We start from the raw sequence: 25,295 nt of genomic DNA on the forward strand, positions 1-25,295 counted from the left end.
AATTGGCTGGTAGTAAGTTCATGCTGCGGGATGCTACATGTCAGTCTAAGGGAGTGAGGTCAGTGGAGGTGCACTGAGATGGATCCATCTCCAAGACTTACCGTTGACTTTGAAAAGGAAGGCTCAGAACAGTCCTATGGTGTTCTCTCATTGCTTTTTTTTTGTTTTTAAAGACTTTATTTATTTATTTATTTATTTGACACACAGAGAGAACAGCAGGGGAGCAGAGGGTAGAGGGAGAGGAAGAAGCAGGCTCCCCACTATGCAGGGAGCCCAGTGCGGGGCTTGAGCCCAGGACCCTGGGACCATGACTCAAGCCAAAGGCGGATATTTAATCAACTGAACCATCCAGGCATCCCGTCTCTCATTGCCTTAAAAAAAAAATCCTGGGATGTTTGGTTGGCTCAGTGGGTTAAGCCTCTGCCTTCAGCTCAGGTCATGATCCCAGGGTCCTGGGATAGAGCCCTACATCGGGATCTCTGCTCAGCAGGAAACCTGCCTCCCCCTCCCCCCACCTGCCTTTCTGCCGAATTGTGACCTTTGTCAAATAAATAAATAAAATCTTTTAAAAAAAAATCCTCATATAGGGGCACCTGGGTGACACAGTTAAGCATCAGACTCTTGGTTTTGGCTCAGGTCATGATCTCAGGGTCCTGGGATCAAGCCCTGCATCAGGCTCCACACTGAGCACTGAGTCTGCTTGGGATTCTCTCTCTCTCTCCCTCTGCCCCTCCTGCTCATGCACTCTCTCTCACTCTCTCTCTTTCTAAAATAAATAAATAAATCTTTAAAAATATCCTGTGTATGCACAGAAAATTTCTAGAAATCTAAGAAATTATTGACCATGGTTGCCTCTAAACAAGGGAATGGAGGATCTAGAGGCAGGAGAGAGACTTACATTTAATTATGTAAACTTTCACACTGCTTAAAAAGTTTCAACCACTGCACGTGGTTAAGAAAAATATCTTGTCCTCAGAATATGGATGTATGGATGTGTAAACCAATTACAAAAATGCATGGACACTTCCTTTTAAAGGCATGTCTTATGCCTTTCTGCCCTGGGATTTACAATTGCCTTCGTGGTTTGAGGTTTCAGAAAATTACTTTCATACCCACTCTAGGCCAAGCTCTTAGGCCAACCATAAGAGGGCAGGGCCCCCGAGGTGGTGTCTGGTGGGTGGAGGCCCTCACCCAACTACGTACTAGAAATGCCTCCATATGTATCCCAAGTACCCAATGGGGAGACTGGTCTGCCCATGCCATGATGTGGAGTTTAGAAACTAGGACCCTCGTGGGCCTGCCACACTCTTGCTAAGTGTGAAGCCCAGGCAGGAAGAACCCAGGAGAACAAAGTATCCAGGACCTCAATCTAGATGGAGAGGGTGCAAAAGATGGAGAGGGCTTTTGTGGACAGGCCTGCTAGGGTGGGAGGTCCCCAGGCCACTTCTGGCTCAGAACAAGGACTGAGGAGTGTGGGGCCCACCCTCAGGGTCTTCAGAGATACCAGATCCTGTGGCACTACTGACCACACAGACCCCAGCCCCAGCCCCAGCCCCTTGGTTCTGCATCCCTCTTGCAGGAGTGGACAGGAGGGAGTAAAGCCAAGCCCTGCCTCCCCCATGCCAGTCCCTAAAGCCAGAGACAGTGTGGAGCCAATGTCTTCAGAACACTCCCCCTTCCCCAGCTCGCTGGCTGACAGCTGGGCTTGAGAAGGGAGTGAGTGAGGCAGCCGAAGAAGAGGGTGGGAGAGAAGGGAGGGGAGAAAGGATGAGACAGGAGAGAGGAGAAACACACCACCACCTGCAAAACAAAGCTTTCCAGGACTTCAGGGACAAAGCCACAAATCTTAAGGGGAGATGTGAACCCCTCTCTCTGTCATCGATAAGTCAGCAAACAGACAAACGAGAAGTGAGCGAGAACATGAACGATCTGGGCTTCCCCATCTGTAGGCTTGACTAAAGCATGCCTGGGGAGCCTTGTGCAGAGTGGATGGGGCCTGGGATCGTCTTTTCAAGAAGACACAAGCCTTTACAAAACCTGGCCACACAAAAAGGCTCCAAAGGAAGAACCAGACAGTGGATAACAAAGACCACGTTTGCCGGCCATAATGCGTGATTGACACAAATTTATAAAACAAATTAAAAATAATTTAAATATCACTCTGAAAGTTTAAAACAGGTCCACTTCTGGATAAGCCCCAGTGCAAAAAAAGTTAGCATCTCTTTGGAACCAAGCAGGAACGGAAATGCTTCACAGCACAACTTGGGTGCTGCTAGAGCAGCACTCTGAGGGAAATTCATAACCTTCGAAAGGCTTCAAGGTGTTGAGTTAAAACAAGACACTGAAAAGCATTACTTGGTGTCCAACTCAAAAAAAGCAGAGACTTGAAGGAAAAAAGGGAAGAGAGAGGAGGAGAAGGGAGAGGAGGGACCAGGTGGAGGAAAGAGGTAAATAGAAAGAACTTTCTAAGCAGAATCCTGGGAGAGGGAGGGTCAAACCCCACCTTACCTCTCCACTCCAAACCCTCTGTCCCAGGGAGCTCTGCTCCTGATGTGCCTTCCTCCCTCTGCACCCCCACCCCCTACATAGTCAGGTGTGGCCAGGTGTGGTCAATAGTGACTGTCCCCAGAGGACAGCAAGCATTCTCTGAAGACATTTTCAGTTATAACAACAGGGGGAAAGGGGTGCTATTGGCATCAGGTGGGTGGAGGCCAGCGATGCTGCTCAGAACCCACTGTGCGTGGACAGCCCCGCCACAGAGAACCATCCAGCCCCCGAGGTCCACAGGACGAGGTCAGACAGCCCTGCACGAGGCGGCAATTACCTGTGGGGTTGCCTAGAGGAGCCTGCAGCCCCCAGGCTCCCCGTGTGGGGCTGGAAGGCAGGGACAGCCTCGTCGGTGTACAGGCCGCCATCCTGTCGGTGGTTCAGGCTCACCAGGTCGGTCATCACCACCAGGCCTGTTTCCTAAGCAACAGACAATGCCCAGAACCCAGGTGGGCAAGCAGACAGGACGGCCCCAACGTTTCCATCCATTTGGGGCTTCCAGCCCAACATCACTGCTGCGTTGTGGTGCTGGGGGAGTCAGGCTTCTGCTCTGGGCTTGGTGACCAGGCTGGGGGGATCATGGGACCCAGTGACTGTGCAGAGCAGAGCAGCAGGGAGGCCAGCACATCCACGACCCAGACAAAGAGCCACATGTAGGACTCCATTTACTGGAGACATCCAGAACAGGCAAATCCACAGAGACAGAAAGCAGATTCGTGGTTGCTGGGGGCAGGGAGTGACTGCTCGTGGGGAGGGGGTTTCCTCTTGAGGGGATGAAAATGTTCTGGAATTAGACAGAGGTGCTGCTTGCACAATATTGTAAGTGTCCTAAATGCCACCCAATTGCCCACTTTAAAATGGTTCATTTGGGGGCACGTGGGTGGCTCAGTCATTAAGCGTCTGCCTTCAGCTTAGGTCACAATCCCAGGGTTCTGGGATCGAGCCCTGTTCTGGGGATCGAGCCCCACGCTGGGCTCCCTGCTCAGCAGGGAGCCTGCTTCTCCCTCTGCCCCTCCCCTCACTTCTGCACACATGTTCTCTCTCTCTCTCTCTCTCTTTATCTCTGTCTCAAATAAATAAAATCTTTAAAAAAAAAAATACTGAGAGCAACTCAACTGCCAGCCAGCTCTGCTTCGGGAACAGGGAATGTCAAGTCCGAGGCATCGCCTCTTCATTCCAAAAGCTGCCAGGCTTTCATCAAATGTGTGGTTGACACGCATGTCAATACAGATACAGACAGAGATGTGGAATGCGCTTTCTAGCTACAGTAGCAAAATGTTAATCATGGGATCTAGGTGGTGGGCATACAGGTGTTTGTTAATTTGTTCAAACTTTTCTCGAAGTCTGAGTATCTTCCATAATAAAAACAGGAGAAAAAGGATGCATTTTAAATGACTGTAAAACTGGGATGAAAAGCAGCCACAATGGGCCGTGCATTCAAGTGGAGACGGCCAGCGGGCTCCCGGCATGATCGAGAACGATGCTTGCAATCCTTGGGGTCCCCAGCCCCCACAGCTCAGGAGGAGGAGGATGGATGTGAGCTACAAATGTTGGGGTGGGTGCCTGTCTGCTCCCGGGGTGAAGGTTTTCCTTCCAGCAAAGCACCCTAACGTCTTTGCTCCTTCCCAAGTTCAAGTTATCGGTCAACAGTCATACCGTTCTGCACCCTGTCTGCTGTGCAAACTGGGAGGATCCACTTACGAGCTCCCATCTAGGGAAGTCAAACATTAGTGCTGCCCCAATAAAAATTTGGAAACATCCCCCTTGACCGTCTCTGTGTCCCCTCTGTGTTCCATAGTGAGAGGCGCTTGGAAGGGGGTGGTGGGTCTAAAACCACCTGTCCTTACAGCGAAGGCAGACCCGGAGTCCTTGGTGCTGCCCCAGGGCCATGGGAAGATGGAGGAGCGCCGGCGGCGTCGGGCCGCCAGTCCGGCCCACCAGAAAGACCCATCATCCCGGGATGCCCCGAAGGCATCAGAAACATCATACTCTTCCAAGTCCCGGAAGACCTACAGGCAAAGGGAGAGAGGGCCTGGTTGAGTGGAGGTTTCTTGTCAACCCCAACCGGGTGTAGGGGGTCTGGCATGCTCCTATCTCAACTTCCTTTCGCGAATATCACTCGGACACCATCTTAGGTGTTGGCCACTGGTGTCACCAGTCCCTTCTATAGACGGGCAGGGGGGCTGGAGAGGTAGGGCCTGGACGATGTTACATCGCAAGAATCTGATGAATTTAACCCCGAGATCTTTCAACTTACAAAGAAACCATCAGGGACTGGGCTCCCTAGTGAAAGAAAGAATCTAGACTCATATGAGGCCCTTCACTTACTGGAAAGGAAGAACCCCCCACCCCGCTCTGGGGGTGCTGGACCCACGCTCGAGGGCCCCCACGCACCTGGGCTGGAGTCAGCTGGAATCCAGACCTGAGCAGGTAGACGCTCTTGTCCACCACAGTGACACACACACAGCTGCCCCTCGCAGCCCTGACCCTCAGGTCCACAACCTCCCCAGGCTGGGTCTCGTTTGCCGAATATGTCAGTGAAACCTGGACCCAAACACAGCAGAGAAATCCGGAGCTTGGCCACCCTCTCCACCTGCCAATGAGCGCCGGCCCTCACCAGCTCAGTGGGGACCATGGCCTTGCTGCCCAGGCAAGGACAAGGCCAGGAGGCAGAGTGACAGGAACAAGGCCTGTGCAACTGGAACATTCTGTGCCGAAGATGGAAGAGGAGGGGAGAGGTGGGGGAGACAGGTGCTGGCTGAGGGCTTGGGGCAGCCATTTTCCAAGGGTGCAGAGAGGTGGGGCAGAAGGCTGAGCCTGCTGCTGGGGACAGGAGCAGTGTCCCTTAGGTTTGGAACCCAGTGGGGACAGAGAACAGTGGACCGCTTTCCCTTTGTGGATTTAATGCAATCCCCCTCTGGGGGACTTTCCGAGAAGTAAAGATGCAACTTATGTCGTAATTACTCCTGAAGGCAGGGCAGCCCTTGCAATCCTGCCTGGGACACCTTCTGGGATCCCAAAGGCAGCCATGTGCAGCCCACCTGGGCGCAGACACCCCCGACGGCACTTCCCTGTCCCCACCCCCACTGCTTCCCTGGCTAGTTCCCCATGCTCTACCCGGTTTTCAAAGAAGGTCTCAACGGCAAACTGGAGGCTGTCGGCAACCCCTTCTCCATTCTCCCTGACGTAGAAGACGAGCAGGCGGCCCAGGGGGACCATGCTGGGGCTCACGGCCAGCCGGAGGGAGGTCACATACACGTTGACCTCGGCTGCTGGGGCAGGAGGAGGCTCTAGGACCAGTCAAAGGTGGGGAGAGGCATGAGAATCCAGCAGCCCATGATGGGACCACCAACGCCCCAGGCTGCCATGAAGGGGACATGGGGCACCGCAGGAGGAGGGGCTGGCCCTGGGCGAGAGCTCCATGGATACTCACACCCCCATTACTTCACCTAGAAGGGAAAGGAAACCCAAAATGATGGGAGCAGATAGGATTCCCGAAGCATCATGCCGGTCAGCAGTTCTCAGCCGGGCCCTGCTGCCGCCCCAGGGGACACTTTTGGCTGTCACGACTTGGGAGTGCATCTAGTGGGCGGGGCCGGGTGCTGCTCAGCCCCCTGCAGAGCACGAGGAGAGTGATCCAGCTGAGCCCTGCTTATCCCTCCTTTCCGGGGTGATCTGCCCCTGTCTCAGTGGTTCAGAAGGAACGAGGAACTCCTGCCGGGAGCCGGGCTCACCTGTCTCAGAAAGGTGCATTACGCGAATGGGTGTCCCTGGGGCTGCGCGCCTGCTTCTCTGCAGGGTGACGGGGGCGGGCTGCTGGCCTGAGAGCACGATGTTGCCCCGCGCAGCCACCTCGTAGTACAGGGTGAAGTTGCAGGGACACGTGGACTTCACGGGAAAATGGGCTTCCTCTCCGACCTGGGGGAGACACGCAGCATGGGGAGCCCTGCCTGGCACCCCACAGCCTAGGACAGATGGCTGCTCTGGGGCCACGGGGAGACCAGGACATGGCTGGGGCAGGGGCTCTGGCCTCAGAGCCGAGACCGGGGCATCGTGGCAGTGGGCAGTGGCCGTGCCCCCGTGGCAGCCTCAGCCGCGGCTCTGCGACCAGGACTGTGGTCAGACGGAGTGTGCTACTGGTGTGGAAGCTCTCAACGAGGTGGGGTGCAGCAAAGAAGTGAACCTGGCCCAAAGAGAGGTCTGGCCTTTGTCCCCCAACCCATCCCCTCACCCCCCAGAGGGTATCTCTAAGTCTCTGAAATGCCCTGCCTGATAAGCATCTTTGTCTACCCAAGGCCTCAGGCCACACCAGATACTGGTAATATGATTTATGAGAGCTGGGGCAGGGGTGCTGCGTCACATTGTATCAGTGTCACGTCTGGAGGGGCTAGGACTGAGGTTGGCTATGCAGGTGGTCACCCAGGGCTTTGCAACTGCCCATCCCCGCCCCCCAATAAAAACCTCAGACCCTGAGCATCCCTGCTCACAGATCTGCTAAGGGTCTAGGGTCCAGAACACATAAAAAACTCTCACAATGCAACAGTGAAAAGACAATTTCCTAAAACTTAAAATCAGCAGGGGAAGCTGACAGTAGGATACGCAGGATCTCCCTGCACTGTCTGAGCAACTCTTCTGAAAATCTTAAATTATTCCAAAATTTAAAATAAAGTATGGTAACAAATTAGAACCTATTGAGCAATTTTTTTTTTTAGGTCCCTAAGTCAGTAACATACCCTGAACCACTGCACAGCAACAAAAACAACCGTAGGGAGGAGGGACAGAAAGTTCTTTCTTTGTACAGAGGAACACCGGCTAATAAACGCAGAAGGAATGACAGAATTCAGAGCCGCCACCACGCAGCGCCTCTGGCAATAATGGATTGTAGCAATGGATTGTCAGTGACGCTAAAGGCATGGCAGGGGGGTGGGAAGGAGTTTGCTGGGGCGTCAGGACATTGTGGCTCGGGTCTCAGAAGGTCACCCCGATTACTCAGCAGCCTCCCTCACAAGGGGAAAGAGCTGGGAGGAATCAGACCCGACCCCGGGGTAAAATCAGCTCCAGCAACGGTGGTGCGTCCTTAATTTGTGCTTCTTGCCAGGACCCCACAAGAGCAGCACAGATGTAGCAATTCTGCTTGATTCTAATGCAGAATGTGGGATCCTCTACAAGACCACGGGCCTGAATTCTTCACAAAAGTCATGGCGATGAAAAGGCAGAGGCAGGGACTGTTTCCGATCAAGAGCAACTATGGACACAGGAGAGCCAAACGCAACACATAAATGGATCCTGAAACGCATGCGCGCGCACATGTGCACACGCACACACATGTGCACGCACACACGCACGCATGCACACACGCTCATTCCCAGAGGCACGTGCAGATAGTTGCACACTTACACATGTGTGCACAAGACTGTGTAGTCGTGCACGGGTGTTCACACGCAAGATATAAGTTACATCTTGGGGACATCTTCAAAAATGGGAATATTGCCTGTGAATTAAACAGTATTATGAGTTAACATAATTTTCTTAGATACAACAAGAGCCTTGAGATCATGCTGAAGAATGTCACTTTTAGGACATGTTATGCTCAAGTATTTAAGAGTGAAGCATCATGATATCTGTAACTTATTTTCCAATGTTGCAGCAAAAAAAAAAAAAAAGTCTAAGGGAATAGATGGATGGCTGGGTAGATAGGTAGATGGATGGGAGGATGGGTGGATGGCAGGTGGATGGGTGGATGGCTGGGTGGGGGGATGGGGGATGGCTGGGTGGGGGGATGGGGGGATGGACAGACAGGTGGATGGTTGGGTGGGTGGGTAGGTGGACAAGTGGGCGGTGAGTGGGAGGATGGATGATAGAGGCAAAATGTTAATTCATAAATCTAGGTGAAAGGCATGTGGTTATACCATTTTTTATTATTTCTAAGTTTGTATATGTCCACCTTATAAAAAGACACATAAACAAAAGTCCCCTTGGGTTTCAGATGTCAGAAAAGAGAAAAGAGCATGGCATCACAGTAATCCTAAAAGACTGGCTTGCGCCTCGGAGCTGAAGGAAGGGGAAACCAGAGCCCAGGCTGGACCCAGCAGGGCCGCTCTTGTCTCAAGAGTGTGTCTCTGCAGTTGTGCCCAGGGCCCCTTGGTGACAGTCGTGGGGGTGAGGGGGTCAGAGCCTGCTGACCCCACTCAGGCAGGACGAAGATGTCCCTCAGAGAGGAAAGTCTGAGTGGCCCAGCCAAGTCCCGGCAGCTGGGGACAGGCTAATCCCCGCCCCTGCAGGACAGCGGCCAAGGTCAGCACCCCCACAACGCACTGCTGCTTGAATAGTGTTACAACAAGAACAGCATGTCCAGCCCAGCCAGGCATAAACTCCTCCGAATTTCTCATTCTCATAACCCCTGCAGAGGGCCATTAAGCCCCCAAAACGGGCAGCCCCGGTGCCATGATTCCTCTGACCTGTATCCCAGCTGCCTCGGCTCCGGGCAGCGGCTCTCGGAAAGGGAGCGCCAGAGGTCTACAGGGCTGGGGAGGCCTGGGAGCAAGGTTGGGAGGCCTCTCAGCTAAGGGAGCTCATAGGGTGCTTTATGACCCATCTACCCTTCAAGAGATGAGGGCGTAAACCAACCACTGTTCGTCCATACCATAGGACAGACAGGGCAGAACCTTCGATGCAAATTGTTAAGTGAAAACAGCAATGCTTTCATCAGAAAGCTGCGTGCTGTACGGTTCCGACTACAGCCATCCCCCTTGTCCGTGGTTTCGGTTACCCGCCATCCGCGGGGGTCTGGAAGCGGATGCCCCTTCTGACATGTCATGGGAAGGTCAGGGGCCACCGAACGCCGCATCACAACGCCCGTGTCATTCGCCCTCCTTCATCCCCTGGCGTAGACCTTACACCACGGTGGGATCACAAGCGGGCTGGGCACAGTACAGTGTATTTTGGGAGACAGAAGCCACAGTCCTGTGACTCTTATTACAGTATATTATTACGGTGGTTCTGTTTTATCATGAATTATTGTTGGTAATCATCTCACTGTGCCCGATTTGTAAGTCAATCTGTGTCGTAGGCACGGACGTATAGGAAAGAACATACAGCTAGGGTTTAGTACAACTTGCTGTATCGGGCAGCCACTGGGAATGTAGGGATGTATCCCCACGGATAAGGGGGGGATGACTGTCTACGTCGGATGGAAAACAGCTGTTCTGAGTTGCTGCCTGGGCATCTGATGGCCTGACCCGCTGCTCACACACTGAGTCTGGACATTCGGATGAGGACCCGAGCTTGGGATTCTGGCCCCATCATTTTCCCCCCAAATAACCACTTAGCACTGATGCCCAAAATGTTAGTGACCTCCTCCTCAGCCACCTATGAGTCACAGGTGCTTTGCTGCCCTGCTGTTGTCTCCTGCTCGCTTCGGACCTGGGGCAAAGGCCAACCCTTCCCCCACCCGCCAGGCTCGCTACGCACCCACCCACCCCACTCTTCGATCTGTTTATAAATCTCATGACCTGACTTCCTATGTGCGTGTGTATCGAAACTGTGCCTCCAACCCAAATACAACCCCAGGGGGTTTCACTTCTTCCAACATGATATGACATTCTGGAAAAGGCAGAAAGATAAAGACAGTGAAAAGATGGGTGGTTGCCGGGGGCTGGCGGGGAGGGAGGGATGAATGAACAGGTCAGGGGAGGGGGGGAACCCAGAGGATTTTCAGGGCACTGAGTCCATTCTGTATGATACTATAATGCTGGATGCGTGTCATTCTACGTTTGTCCAAACCCATGGAACCTGCAATGCCAGGAGAGGTCCCTAACGCGCCCTGCAGACTGCCGTGAATACAGAAGACGCATGGACACTGGCTCATTGACCGTAACAGGCGTGCCACCCTGTAAGGCAAGCTGCTAATCTTCAGGGACAGCACCCCAAGGGCCAGGTTTATCACAGTAAACCCCAGGCCACAGCCTAAGTGTTCACCATAATGAAATGACGGGCGGGCGTTCATCCCGAGGAATTCCGCCCTTGCTGGAGGGAGGGGGGCAGGGTTGGGGGAGGACACACCCGCAAGCCTTACCTGCAGGGGGCGCGAAGGCGGCTGCAGCTGCAGGTAGCACTGGCTGGGGGAGTACCAACCGCTGAGAGACAGGTAGCTGGGCAGGTAGTGGGCCCCCACGGGCTTTCCATGGAGTGCCGTCACCTTGGTCTGAAGAAACAAGTACTTGGTCAAGACCTGGGGGCTTGGTGGAGGAAGGGGGTCTTGGGGAATGCCTCTGCCTGCCCTGTCCTGCAGCAAGACCCTCTCATGTTCCCATTTGCCTTTGGGGACCCCTCTCCCCCGTTCTCAGAGACTGGGGTCCAATGTGCCTTAAAGTGCTACTTCTCAGCTCCACGAAGCAAGTAACCAAGACTGGTCCCAGGGTGTTGGGGTGGGGAGAGGGTGCTCAGGCAGACGCAGGTCACTCGTGAGGCCACCAAGAGCTAGTTCTATCACGGGCATATTAGGAAGCCCTCCCCATCCCCTACCCCCTCTCTGGCTTGCTGGTGGCCCTGGTGGCTTCTCAGAGGGGATAACAGGCCTGGGAAGGGACCACAGAGAAGGTGGACAGAAGGAGCAGCCATGTGGGACAGCAGCCCCGGGGCTCTGGGCCCTGCCGCTCCCTGAGCTCAAGCCCTTCCCCTCCACACACCACACCACCCCCACCCCCGGCTAAGCCCTGCGGGGGGGGGGGGGGCGGTTACACGGCTCTTGTTCCCGTGGGCTTTGAACCTGTTCCCTTCACGTGCTGCTGAAAGACTAGAGGGCCACACAGGGAGAGGACGGAGGTACAGATCGAAGATTTCTGTGGGATCAGGAATAAAGAAGTTGGCCCACTTTGTCCCCAGTTTCCGGGAGGTAGACTTTAAAGGCCCTGGGGTTTCCCAACTGACGAGAGCTGTGTTTTCTTAAAGGTTTTACTTATTTATTTGACAGAGCAGAAGCAGGGGGAGTGGAGGGAGAAGGAGAAGCAGGCTCCCACTGAGCAGGGAGCCTGACACAGGGCTTGATCCCAGAACTCTGGGATCATGACCTGAGCCAAAGGCAGACGCTTAACCCACTGAGCCACCCAGGGGCCCTTGCCTCACTCTCTTTGGTCCTAATTTTTCACTTCACTGTAATAAAACTGTGATTGCCAAAGACACAAATCTCCAGTGAAAAAATAAGCCTCGGGGATCGCATGTCCAGTGTGGTGACCAAAGTTAACAATATTGTACTGTATATTTGGAAAGTTGCGAAGAGTAGATCTCCAAATTTTCACAAGGAGAAAAGAAAGTGTATAACGATGTGTGACATGGGCTGTTGAGCACACCTACCGTGGTGACTGTTTCATGACAGGAGGGAATATGGACGGACTCACGGTATCCACCCGAAACCAACATACGGCGATGTGTCAGTTACACTTAGTTAAAAAAATAATTAGCGGTGCCTGGGTGGCGCTGTCGGTTAAGCGTCCGAATTGATTTTGGCTCAGGTCGTGATCTCAAGGTCCTGGGATAGAGCCCCGCATCAGCTTGTTCCTCTCCCTCTGCCCCTCCCCTCCGCTCATGCTCTCTCTCTAAAATAAATCAATACATCTTTTAAAAAACAAAGAAAGTAAAAATCATTAACATTTACCATTCGTTTTCCGTTTAAAAGAATTAAAGACCTTTTCCTAAGCAGTATTTAATAACATTAACAGAATACCTTTCTATTAAAGTGCCATTTTGGGGAAAAGCTAATTTTTAGATCTGTATCTATGAGACAGAAAATTACTCAGCTAATTCTGGTATTTGTAGTATTTCGGGGCTTTGCTGCAACTTAATTGCTAGGGGACTAATGCAAACAAAGGGATGTCTTTTGATCATTGAACAAAAAAAGCTGTAATTGTAGTAATGAATTTGTAGCCCATCGGAGAGCTGTAGCCTAGAGACCCCTGAGTTTGCAACTTGGATGCTTAAAAGTCTGTAAGGACATGCCACCCCACAGAGGACACAGTCACCCCAAGTGTCCTCGGCTCCCACCTACACATTTACTCTAGGCTGCCTCCCACCCCTTCCCTGCCACCCAGAGCCCGTGGGGCCACCACAGAGCCAGGGTGGGGGGTACTAGGACACCATCTTCTAGCACTCCTGCTGCTCCCTCCCCTGACAATGGGACCTCCTGTCCTGCCCATTCTACCTTCACAGCTCCAGACTTGGTGGCCTCTCTGTCATTGCGTCCTGTCTGCCCACCCGTGCTTCTCCAGGGTACCCTCCCATGATGGTTACCGGAGCAACCACTGGGTATCCAAAGTCAGATCACTCTATCCCCCTGATGCTGCCTTCTGAGTAAATCCCAAGTATCCCGGTGAGGTCAGGGGCACCCTGCCAGCTCCCTCCTCCTCTGAAACTTCCCAAAGGACTCAGCCTGGCCTCTGGCTTCTACATGCTGTCCCACCCTCCCAGGAGCAGCCTGGATGACCCTCCCCAAGGTCAAGAGTCCACAGGATGAGATCCAGCCACCTTCAGCATGACAGAGCCAGAAGCACTCACCTGTCCTTGACCTCCCATCTTGCCCTGGGATGGGCTGGTTATCCATCCTCCAGACTCCCCATCAAAGGCTGTAAACTCCCTCAGGGCAACAGTAGGTCACAGGTCCACCGAGCTGGTGCCCAAGCATGGACTGGGGAACCCACCAAGGCTGTGTCTCATGGCTGAATGACACAGGTCCAAGCAACTCACCCACCTCCAGCCATACGTGTTGCGCTGACATGGGGATGAAGGGGATTTCAAACCCCACCAGACCTCCCCGGGACACAGATTCGACAGTGTAGATGTTGTCCTTCGGTGTCAGCTCTGCTCTGATTCGGACCGTCACCCCCTCGGCTGGGCTGCCATCCGGGTAGGACAACTCCACCTGGAAGGGTCACCAAAGATTCAACACGGTCAGGGCAGCTCCGCTCCCCAAACTGATCTAACACCCATCAGAATCCCAGCCAACTTCCCCCGAGAAGTCAAGCTGATGCTAAAAGTCACAAGGAATTGCAAGGGTCCCCAGATAACCAAAATAATCAAGAAAAAGAGGAACAAAGGATAACTCACATGTCCCAATTTTCTTCTTTTTTTTTTCTGAGACTTTATTTATTTATTTGAGAGAGAGATCACAAGTAGGCAGAGAAGCAGGCAGAGAAGGAGGGGGAAGCAGGCTCTTTGCTGAGCAGAGAGCCCAATGCAGGGCTCAATCCCAGGACCCTGAGACCATGACCTGAGCCGAAGGCAGAGGCTTTACCCACTGAGCCACCCAGGCGCCCCCTTTTTTTATAATTGTGTTTTTTTATTTCTTATTTTTTAAGATTTTATTTATTTATTTGACAGAGAGATAGATCACAACTAGGCAGAGTGGCAGGCAGAGAGAGAGAGAGAAGCAAGCTGTCCACCGAGCAGGGAGACTGATATGGGGCTTGATCCCAGGACCCTGGGATCATGATCTGAGCTGAAGGCAGTCACTTAACCAACTGAGCCACCCAGGAGCCCCCGTGTCCCAATTTTCAAAACTCACTAGGAAGCTACAATAATCAAGACAACATGGTATTGGCATAGAAGAGACATAGCGATCGATGGGACAGAACTGAGATTCCAGACACAAACCCACACATCCATGGTAAATTGGTTTTCAACAGGGGTGCGAGACCATCCAATGGGGAAAGAATAATTTCCTCAACAAATAGGGCTAGGACGACTGGAAACCCACATGTGAAAGAATGAAAGTGAACCCCTACCTCACACCATCTACAAAAGTTAAAAACAGATCATAGACCTAACGTTAAGATCTAGAACTCTGAAACACTTAGAGATGGGTGGGCGGGGTGGGAGGACCGTCACAACCTTGGACTTGGCAAATGAGTCACAAGGTAGAAGCCACCACATGCTGGCCACTAGCCCGGGTCCGCGTGGTGAAGTTGACCTCCTGGGCCACGTGGTGTGGAATTAAATGAAGACCACCTGACAGAGAATGGGTAAAGGCTATTTACTCGGAGCCTGCTCCAGGAAGAGAGTCACAGCCAACACCACTCTGTTTGGCTGAGGCTGAAAAGCAGGTGAAGTGGGAAAACCTTAGAGCAAGAAAGAGGGATGGCTTCAGGTGTGTCCCAGTTGGAGGCTACTGGTGTGGAGAAGCTCTAGATGGCTAACTAGAAGCAGGGTATCCCAGGCACTCGGTGAGGAGAGCATCCAGGCACTCAGTATCCATCCGGGGTGTGGATTTATTTCTGCGCTCTGTATTCTAGCCCACTGGTCTCCGTGTTCAAATCACAGCGTAGGAATCACCACGTGCTGGCCATTGGCCTGGGGCCACGCCGGGGTAGGAACAGCATGGGCAATGCTACGAACGTTCCCTGTGATGCTCAGACCTCATTCAGACAGGCAGAAAAGAGAGTCAGAACAAGGGGTTCAAAAGACAGGGATGGTGGGGCGCCTTGGGGGCTCAGTGGATTGGGCGCCTGGGGGGCTCAGTGGATTAAGGGTCTGCCTTTGGCTCAGGTCATGATCCTGGGTCTCTGGGATCGAGCCCCGCATCGGGCTCTCCGCTCAGCGGGAAGCCTGCTTTTCCCTCTCCCTCGGCTCCTCCCCTCTGCACATGTGCGTGCTCTCTCTCTCTCTCTCTCTCAAATAAATAAAACCTTTAAAGAAAAAAAGACAGGAATGGTATGAAAGAAATATAGTCCGTGGGCCCCAAAGGACCCTAGGTTAGTCCCTCGCCTGTCTAGATACTTGGTGGCAGAGTGACAGGGGCTTCTGCCTGCATGGTCCCCACTTACAGCTCTGGTCTTTAATGCCGATGGTGGAGGATCTCCCGGCTGTACGTGAAATGCTCCCTTCATTGATCTGACAGCCCAAGCCCTTTCTTCATGCACATTCTGACCCTGCTCTTTGGGCTTTAGCTTCTTTACAAGCCAGGACCCTCAAAGCCAGGGGCACACAGGGGTGTCTCTGTGTGCGGACAGGCGGGACTGGGATCCGGGCACAGAGAGGAAGGAGGTCTCAGAACAGAGCGGGAGTTAGCAGGACACAGCATGAGAACACACCAGCAGGATCCTGTGAGTGGCCCACAGAGGGCAAGAGGGGTCAGGGATGCAGGTGGTGGACAAGGCTGAGGTCAGGGGCGCCACCAGCTTCCCTCTGGGGTGACACTGGGTGCCACTGGCCTTGCCACCGCAGGACACAAATGCCCAGTGCAATGATTAGGATAAGGATCTTGGGTTTCTGGTCACCTACAACCTAACGGTGTCTAAGACCGGCATGGTGGGTGGGTAGGAGGTGGGAGCCTATTCAAAATGTCACTTTCCCCCCAGGGATCTGAGTCAGTCGTCTCGGGGGCAGAAGATCTGCTTTGCGCGGGAGGCATTCCTTTGGATGCTAGTTCAAATGTTCACTGCCCTTCACCCTAGGGTACCGGCTCTTGCCACACTCTGCAATACAGCCCTCGGACACCAAGAGCCAAGGTGACACAGTGCAATTAAAGGACCCCATCTTCAGCAGCGTCCCCACTGCGGACCCACAGTGTATCCGCAGAGGCTTCACGGTGGTCTTTGAGTGGAGCCGGGGGGCAGGCAGTGCAGAGCCCGCGCCCTCCGATGGCCCCCCACTGGGCGCCGTCCCCCAGAGCTTACCTTCCCCATGTAGGACAGGCCCGGCTTGAATTGCTTCCTGGTGTCCTTGGAGTAGCGGACGTCCACCAGCTGCCTCTGGACGGGGGTGGAGGCATCAAACGCCACCTGCTGGCTCCCGTCCACACTGGTCACCGTGGCCCAGATGCTGACGGTGCCCCGGAAGTGTTCGGGGACATCGGCAGGGATCATGTCCTTCACACAGATGTCAAAGTCCTGGGAGCCGTGGATCTGGAGGCAGAAGCGCACACAATGTGCTCACTCGGGGTTGGAACAGCTTCGAGGCACGAGTCTCAAAACCCCATCTGAAGCACAGGACGCGCCAGCTGCGGGAGGGCTGGGGGGACACGCGGGGACATGGCCAACCTGTGTCGTAGGTCACTGCATCCCTTGCTGGAGATGCAGCATGTCCCGGGGACTAAGATGTTGGCCCTCAGCAGACAGCAGGGCATGGATTTGAACCATCACCCTCCCCCTTTGGCGCACTTACTCCACTCCCACTCCCAGGGCACAGAACGCCCCCATTTGACCCCTATCTCAGGACCCAGCCAGGGGCCTGGCAAACAAGCCCCTTCCAGAAACAGCTTCGGAGACCACTACTCAGTAAGCCAGAGAATCAAGGCAAGGGCCGCCCCCAGCGGAAGGGATGACAGGGTCCAGGGCTGGAGGCCACAGAGGCAGAGGACCTCCAGGCTCTATAGACACGGGACTGTGGAGTCACGCAGCCGCTTGGGAAAACAGTCTGGGAATTTCTCAAATGGCTAAACTCAGTTACCCCTAAACAGACCATGGCAGGACCATATAGAAAAATGGCCAACCCATGATCAACGAGCCTCAAAGGAGGTCTGACCCCGAGGTCTAGCAGCTAGTAGGAAGACAGCCCCATAACAACCAAACCCAAATGGCTAGAACTGGATTAATAACAGACAGTTTCTCTGATTTTCGTCCCTACTTCTTTTTCTTTTCTTTTTAAGTCTTTGTTATGCCCAACGTGGGGTTCAAACTCACAGGCCCAAAATCAAGAGTCATTTACTCTACTGACTGAGCCAGCCAGGCACCACTTTTTATTTTATTCTATTAAAGATTTATTTATTTATTTCAGAAAGACAGAGAGAGAGCATGCTCACACTAGCAGGAAGGGCAGAGGGAGAGAGAGAGAGCCTCTGAAGCAGACTCTGGGCTGAGTGCAGAGCCCGATGCCGGGCTCGATCCCACGACCACAAGAGTCAGATGCCCAACCGACTGTGCCACCCAGGTGCCTCTAGGCACCCCTTTTTAAGAAAAAAAAAATTTTAAGTAAACTCTACTTCCAAGGTGGGGCTCAAACTCATGACTCCAAGATCAAGAGTCGCACGCTCTACCTACTGAGCCAACCAGGTGTCCCATTTTGCCCTTACGCCTTAGAACCAACTGAGAAAACCAAACATGCATCCCTAACCAACCTTACAGAATGCTTCCCTTCTAGGTGCCAACTAGCCTCCAGCGGGGACACACCTGAAGCCTTCCCTCTATCTCACAATAAAGCTTCGAGTCTGCCGACTGGGGGTGATGGTGGCTGATTCCCTTTGCTACAGCGAGCTCCGAATAAATACCCTTTGCTCATTCTCACGTGGGCAGTCTATTTAATTCCACACCACACAACCCAGGAATGCCACATCCAAGAGAAATGAACACGTCTGGCCTCACACAAACCTGTACGCGAAATGTTCAGAGCAGCAGTGTCTAGAATGCCCAAAAAGTGGGAGAAACCCAAATATCCATCAACGGGTAAACGGAAAAACCAAATGTGGTCCGTCCATACAATGCACTATTACTTGGCTGTAAAAAAGGAACCAAGCTTGGACACCTGCTATGAGGGGGATGAGCTTTGAGACAACGTGCCAGACGAAAGAAGCCGGACACGAAAGACCGTATAGCATACGATTCCGTGTATACAGAACATCTAAACCAGGCACATTCATAGAGACAGAAAGCAGATCGATCAGTGGCTGCCCAGGGCTGGGGATGGTAATAGACAAGATTACAAAAGGACGTGAGGGATTTGGGGAGGATGGTGGAAATACCCAAACTCTGGCCTGTGATGGCTGTGGCATAACCTGAACATACTAAAACCCCCGAATCCTACGTTCTATGTGTGTATTTGAAATGCATGGTCCGTGAATTGTATCTTAATAAAACTATTTCTTTAAAAAACTTTGCACATACTATCCAGGGAGGACATACATCAACCTATCAATAGTGGTTTTGTCTGTCAGGGAAGAAATCACCTTTATTTCTTCTTTTTTTTTTTTAATATTTTCTAAAATTTCCATGATCAGCCTGCAGGAATTTTATCACTGGGAAAATCCTCACCGTATAAACTGTTTTAGAAAGTAAAATAAAGTAAATGATCACGGAGTTGAACCCAAGGGCAGGCCTGGCAGGAAGGGATCCATTGGAAGAGCAGCATGGAAGTCCCTGTTCCTCACCTTTGTGGTTCTGAGGACGGGGCGCCCCACCTCCTGGCTGTAGTACCCCACGCCATTTACAGTCATATTGATCGTTAAGGTCCCCGAGACAGGTTTTCCAAAGGTATACCTAGAACAAAACAAAGGGGGTTAATTTCACAGGGAAGCAGCAGGGGAGGGGAGGGGCCAGTCTCGGGAAGGCCAAGCCCCCTTGGGATGAGACCAGCTGATCCAAGGATGCTTCCCTCATCCTACATTCTGAGCTTATAGCCCTTCCCACAGCGAAGAGTCAGCACAGAGAGACCAGCAATTCTCTGCACCGGGACTTGTATTTGACAGAAAAAGAGACCAAGGGTCAGAGAGGAACTCTGAACCCAAGAGCGGGAGGGTATGTGAGACCACCACTGGGCCTACTACTTGTTGAAGTAGGACAACAGAGGATCGAACAACTGTGGGCATCAGGAAGCCTGGGCCTAAGTGCTCTGGTGAATTCAACTTTGAATCAGGGATCATACTGCTTGGTTTCATCACCCAGAGAATGGAAATAAAATTATCCCCTCAGAGGTGCCAGTAAGACTTAAATGTATGTTTGTCAAGCCTTAGGCAGAGGGGACACCTGCTTACAGGGGCCCAGGACTAAGACGGCAGATGACAGTGAATAAAAAAATAACACCAGCTGTTTTGTTTTGATAGTATTTTCTAGACTATAGAAAAGGTGTGTGAATTTTTTTTTTTTATTTGAGTATAGTTGACAACATCCTTGGATTTTAAAACACACGTGGCAGGGGCACCTGGATAGCTCGGTCATAGTGTGGGGCACTCTTGATCTCAGCCCCATGTTAGGGATACAGATTACTTAAAAGAAGAAAAAAACAAACAAACAAAAAAGAACCCACACAGCTGGAGGAGCAGAGGGCAAGCGAACAGCCTCAACCACAAGCTCCAGGTGAGAGAGCTGAGCGGGAACACAGGCCTTGGAGCACTCTCCCTGGGGGACCCCAGAAAGGGACAGTGTCTCTGGACACCCTCTGGTCAACACTCACTTTGGAGCTGGTGATAAGCCTGGTCATGAGACAGGCAACCCCTTCAAGAAATCCCTTGCGGGTCACCCCATTCCCTGTGGGTGCTGTTTGCAAGGAAGAGGGCGACACAGGAAGGGGAGGGAGACGGGTGTCCCCCCAGGGGGAAAACAATGTGGGAAGAGGGGGATACCCCACCAAGGGGACGAGTCTGAGGGAGGAGGGGCAGGCCCATGGGGGAGGGCGTGCCCCAGGGAGGGGCGTGTCTGCAAGGGGAGGGGCGTGTCTGCAAGGGGAGGGGCTCGCCCATGCTGACCACCTCTTTCTCACCTGGCCTGCACAGTGCCCTTCTCGCAAGCTTCCAGGTCCCGGATATACTGGGGCGGGTCAATAAGGAGCTCAAATTTCGGCAGCACTGGAAGGAGAGAGCGAAGAGAAGGGAGAGGCAACTTCCACCGCTGGGGTGGCCTCAGAAGGTCCTGGCTCTATGGGAGGGGTACCAGCAAAGCCGCAGCCAGGCAACACCACAGGAATCCACACCCCCACCCTTCGCTGATCGCCTGCAGCTTTTTGGGGATTTTGCTGGCCCACTGTTATTTTCTATTTTGGGGGGAAGCACACTCTTTCTCCCCAGAGGCCCACATTTCATCACGTTTAGGCCACGCACTCTGCGTGCAGGCGGGCCCAGAGGTGCTCAACCCTGGGAGCGTCCAGCCATCTGGTCATGCTGGGCAGCTTGGGGAGGAGAGATGGACACCGACACCCAGAATCTGCACGGAGGAAACGCAAAGAAGCTGGTCCTTCCAGTTTGCAACGCAATGCCATAAATTCGCTTCCTTTTACTTCCAGAGTTTGCACTGGGCTTGTCGCTTGCAACCAACATCCCTGTCCTCTACAGCCTTTCCTCCTCTGGTCTGTGTTTGTTCCCCAGCTCCTGTTACTTGAGCTATTTCCTAAATGCCTCTCAACTTCTCAGCTCCCCCATCTGTGCACAGGGTTGGGATGAGGTTGAAAGAAATGGACTTAAAAAGGAAGGGAAGTGGCGCCTGGATGGCTCTGTCAGTTAAGTGTCTGCCTTCGGCTCAGGTCATGATCCTGGGGTCCTAGGATCGAGCCCCGCATTGGGCTCCCTGCTCAGCAGGAAGCCTGCTTCTCCCTCTCTCTCTCCCTGCTGCTCTCCTCCTTGTGCACACTCTCTGTCAAATAAATAAATAAAATCTTTAAAAAAAAAACAATAAAAATAATAAAAAGGGAATTCTGACCCAGGCTATGACCCAGATGAACCTGGAAGACATCATCCTGAGTGAAATACACCAGACGCAAAAGGACAAACACTGTACAGTCCCACTTCCACGAAGCACCTGGCCGAGTCAGAGTCATAGAAACAGGAAGTAGGACGGCAGGCGGGCCCAGGGCTGGGGAGGGGACAGAGAGTTGGAGTTTAGTGGGGACTGAGTTTCAGTCTAGGAAGATGCAAAAATTCTGGAAGTGGACGATGGTGATGTCTGCCCAACAACCCAAAAGCCCTTAATGCCGCACAACTGTAGACTTACAAATAGCGAAGCCGGCCAATTTTGTTATGTGTGTTTTATGACAATTCTCATAAAAGAGAAACAACGAAGTGCCCAGCGCTCTGCACCGAGCCCCAGCGAATGGGGTTGCCGCCGTCCTCTCCCATCATCAGTGTCGTCACCGGGTCTGTGGCCTCGCCCAGAGGTGAACCCCTAAGAGTCTCTGGCTTACCATACTTCTGAACTTCAAAGGACTTGTTGTACACGTGGCCTTGCATTTCGACAAAAATGAACCATTCTCCCAGCACCGGCTGGTCAGACAGGGGGAAGGTCATGTTGGCCACACCTGTGTGCGGAGAGACGCCCGGTCATCCTGGGGCAAGAGCGTGTGCAGAGAGCCAGCCAGGCCTGATCATACTCCATGGCTGCGGGCTGCCCTGTGCATCCCAGGACACTGAGCCCACACCCACTCGATGCCACTAGCTCCTCCCCCCAAGTCATGGCAACCCCAAATATTCCCATATAATGCTGGGACCTGGGGGCAGAACCCTTCCCACCTCCCCCACCACCACCAGGTGGTAACAGCTGCCCAAATCCAGCACAGATTCTGAACAGGCTTCAAGACAAAAACACCACTCTCCCTGCAGTTGGGCACCAGGAAATGCCACCAGTCTCAGGCAGAGAGAGGAGGAAGGCTTGGCTTTGGGTCCATTTGTCAGAACCCCACAGGAGCTGTTTTCATTCTGGGAGGAGAGTTGGGGATCTGTCACTCCCGAGTGGGACTTGCTGTGCCTGGGACATCGTGCAAGCAGCTCAGCAGGACTCCAGAGAATACCCAGAGACTACAACAGTCCCCACCGCTTCTCTCCGTCACTAAGGAATTGGAAAACATGCCGGCCAACCGTCTCTTCCTCCCATATTTGGAGCCTTTGATGGTCAGAGGAGGTTTGGGAGGTGGGGGCTGTCACCAACATACATTTTCTAGGGGACCTCATTAGCCCATGGCTAACATTACCAGACACCACCCACCCCCAGCCCGGGAGCAAAATCACACCAGTTGAGAACCCCTGGTCCACACATATTCCAAGTTTTTTAAATGGGAGGCTGCTTGTTCCCTTCCTCTGTGTTCTGGAGATCAAGTCCATACACCTCCCTGGAGCCTGAGAGGCCCTCGGGTCTCACTGTTGCTTCTCGTATCAGCATTCCTGACACGTCGGGCCTCCTTCCTGAGCCCAGCCTCACTCTCCCTGCCATCCACTGGGCCTCCTGCATGCTGGGCCTCTCTCTGGAACACGTTCCCTGGCCCCTCACTTGGTCCGGCTAACGTCTGCTCCTTCTCCACTTCGTTGCTGGAAAGGCCTTTTCCTCCAGGCAGCCTTCTAGGATTGCCTCTGCTGTCCCAGGCTGAGCAAGAACTCCATTTTGCCCGCTCTGAGTCTGTACTTCTCCTTCCTAGCTCTCATCATAGCCGATGTTATCATGTGGTTTAAAGTCTGTTTCCCACACTGGGCGGAAAGTTCCCCCTTTGTCAGCATCTACTTCGGTGCCCAGGAGATATGAGTTAGTGAGAGGGAGGGAAAGGGGCCGATGGGGAGGGTGGAGAAGGGGAAAGCAGGCTGAGTGCCCGGCGAGAACGTGGGATGGATCGCCAAGAGAGTCGGTGTACTGTCCTTGGCTCCACCGGAGGCCCTGCAGCCCCGGGCTCAGAACTCCAGGGAGGACAGTCACGCACGCAAGCCCTGTCCCTGCTTGTCAGCCCTCCCTGAGCATCTCAGAACCAGAAAGAGGGCTCAAGGCCAGGCCAGGGGACCCGGAAGTGTGACATCGCACAAACCCGCATGATCCACCTGTCTCCTAGTGGCCCTGAACTCACAGAGGCACTCGGGGTCCAGGAACCCCCAAGGGGGTGATGGGGTAGAAGATCTTTAGTGGGAGGAAGATGAGGGGGGTGCCGGCAAACAAGACCCGATGTTCCCCAAAAGGCCTCCAGTTATACGCAGGAGCCTCAGCCGGGCGCCGGGACTAGAGAACCCTGGGTGGGGTGCGATGCTGTAGGGAAGGGGTGCATCCGGAGCACATTCTAGTCTCCTGGAAGCTTTACTGCATCTGCCACCCAAAGGTGCAGCCCCCAGAACTACAGAAGGAGAAAGGGGAGGGGCTGGGAAGAGGCTTACCACAGCAGAATGGCTCCAGGTGTCTCCACTCCATCATCCTCGAGCCCCTGGGGTCCTGCGGGGGACGAACCCCCATAGTTAACTCAGGCCAGCCAGTGTATGCCCGGCATATGTGTGCACGCTCCGAGCCCTCTCTCTACAGTGGGACAAGCGTGAAGGGCACGCCCCCCCCCACCAGATGAATACACGGGAGCAAATGAGAGCTGGGGCACAGAAGGGACTGGTCTGAGGACATAGGGACAAAAGGGGCCAGATCTGCTCCTCCTTTAGGGAGCTGTGTGCAAATCTACAGAGACAGACAGACATGCGCTTAGCCTGTCCCAGGGTAATGCACCCAGTCCCAGGGCCTGGGATGCACCCAGTCCAAGCCTCGTGAGGGGCTGGGACAGGCACAGGCTACCTCGGCCGCAGACGGTGGGGGCAGACCGAGAGCAGAGGGGGTTGCAGGCCACTTACCAGAATGTAGGCTTCCAGCTGCAACACAGACAGACAGGCAGTGAGCACGGCCCCCTGTGGGTCCCCAGCCCTGCGAGCACACGCCACCCGCCCACCAGTGCTCTAGCCTCCCTCTGTCCCACAGACCTCCCCCTGGCTCCCCAGGGGACTCAGAGCCACAGGCCAAAACCCAGACCAGAGGTCGAAACTGGAAGGAATGAGATCAGCAGGAGACGGGGTGGGGGAGTTAAGACCAGTTGGTGGCAGTACCCCAGGCCAGGTGGCCTGGGGCAGGTGTATTCCAGGCCCAGGGTTTCCCAGGGTTTGAGAAGCCGATCTCACCTTCTGGCTGACAGGCCTCAGGTTCGGGGTGACAGTGAAGATGCTTATGAGCACTGGAAGGGAAGGAGACAACGTGCGGCAGCTCAGGCCATGGCTGGCCCTCCCCTCCCTCCACTCCCGTGCGAGCCGCCCACCTCGGTGTCGCGGCTTGTACACCGGCTTGTCGGTCTGGATGAACACGGAGGCGCCCCGGCTGTCCACGGTCACGGAGGTCTGGTTGTGGAAGAGGGGGCGCTCCTCCGCCCGCCCGCTGCGGCCCCACACCTGCAGGAGGGCTTGGCCCCGGAGGCCCGTGGGCACCTGCAGGCAGACCACAGAGCTTTGCGAGCAACAGAGTGTTTCTCAACGTTGGCACTGATGGACACTTAGGACCAGATCATTCTTTGCGGTGGGGGCTCCCCGTCATTGCATTGTGCTGAGCGGCATTCCTGGCCTCCGCCCACCAGATGCCGGTAGGCCCCCCCCACAATGTCTCCAGCCACTGCCAGTGTTCCGGAGGGGCCAGAATCCCCCCTTACCCAAGCTGAGAACTGCTCATCAGGAGCTATTCTAAGAGTTAAGGATCCCAAGACCTTTCTTGGAGTCCCGGCTCCCTCTCCTAGAATTATACAGCCCTTCCTGGGTCTGGTCTGCAAATCCATGGCAATGATCCCAGGAAGAGTGCTTCCGACGTGCAGCCGCCAGGGATCAGGCGTAATCTTAACCCCTGTCCAGCGCGGCCCTGCTTTTTGATTCGCAAGCAAGCCGACCTGCTCAAAGGGCAGCTCTAGGGGACTTACCAAGGGCTTCCCAACTACGGACAGCTGGGGCTGGCTCTCTCCTGGTCATGGGGCCTGTCCTGAGAGCACTGTGGGGTGCTAAGCACCCATGAGGTGCCCTCCCCAGTTGTGACAACCAAACAGGTCTTCAGACACTGCCCGATGTCCTAGGGCTGCGGTCGGGGGAGAAGGCAAACCTCTCCACTAGGTGAGAGCTGCTGCCTTAGAGAAAAGGTTCTCCCATCATCGATAAGGCAGGAAAGCCTGTGTCCCACAGCTCTCAGGCACTAGGGACACCCTGCAGGGGAGAGGAACTGCTTCAGGGACTTTGTACGGATCACTGGGGGAGGACATGCTGTCATTCAGGATGACTCTCCGTGTCGCCCATTCATTCCAGGACT

The 25,295-nt window shown here is 53.8% G+C and overlaps 1 protein-coding gene across 1 annotated transcript in view; it reads right to left on the minus strand.

Moving 5' to 3' along the window:
• The window catches only part of LOC111144182 (C3 and PZP like, alpha-2-macroglobulin domain containing 8), a 69,963-nt gene that overhangs the window by 37,562 nt on the left and 7,106 nt on the right, over positions 1–25,295 (minus strand). The window contains exons 4-18 of the mRNA XM_022498373.1: positions 24,271–24,436; positions 24,137–24,189; positions 23,816–23,833; positions 23,360–23,414; positions 21,418–21,531; positions 20,005–20,089; positions 18,677–18,785; positions 16,212–16,439; positions 13,289–13,459; positions 10,622–10,750; positions 6,282–6,465; positions 5,665–5,837; positions 4,942–5,091; positions 4,395–4,556; positions 2,825–2,967 (exon numbers count right to left, since the gene is read on the minus strand). Of these exons, the coding sequence (XP_022354081.1) occupies positions 2,825–2,967; positions 4,395–4,556; positions 4,942–5,091; positions 5,665–5,837; positions 6,282–6,465; positions 10,622–10,750; positions 13,289–13,459; positions 16,212–16,439; positions 18,677–18,785; positions 20,005–20,089; positions 21,418–21,531; positions 23,360–23,414; positions 23,816–23,833; positions 24,137–24,189; positions 24,271–24,436 (1,940 nt within the window). The remainder of the gene's footprint in view (positions 1–2,824; positions 2,968–4,394; positions 4,557–4,941; positions 5,092–5,664; positions 5,838–6,281; positions 6,466–10,621; positions 10,751–13,288; positions 13,460–16,211; positions 16,440–18,676; positions 18,786–20,004; positions 20,090–21,417; positions 21,532–23,359; positions 23,415–23,815; positions 23,834–24,136; positions 24,190–24,270; positions 24,437–25,295) is intronic.

Source organism: Enhydra lutris, unplaced genomic scaffold, assembly GCF_002288905.1.
Source record: "Enhydra lutris kenyoni isolate GAN:26980312 unplaced genomic scaffold, ASM228890v2 scaffoldscaffold10, whole genome shotgun sequence".
NCBI lineage: Eukaryota > Metazoa > Chordata > Mammalia > Carnivora > Mustelidae > Enhydra > Enhydra lutris.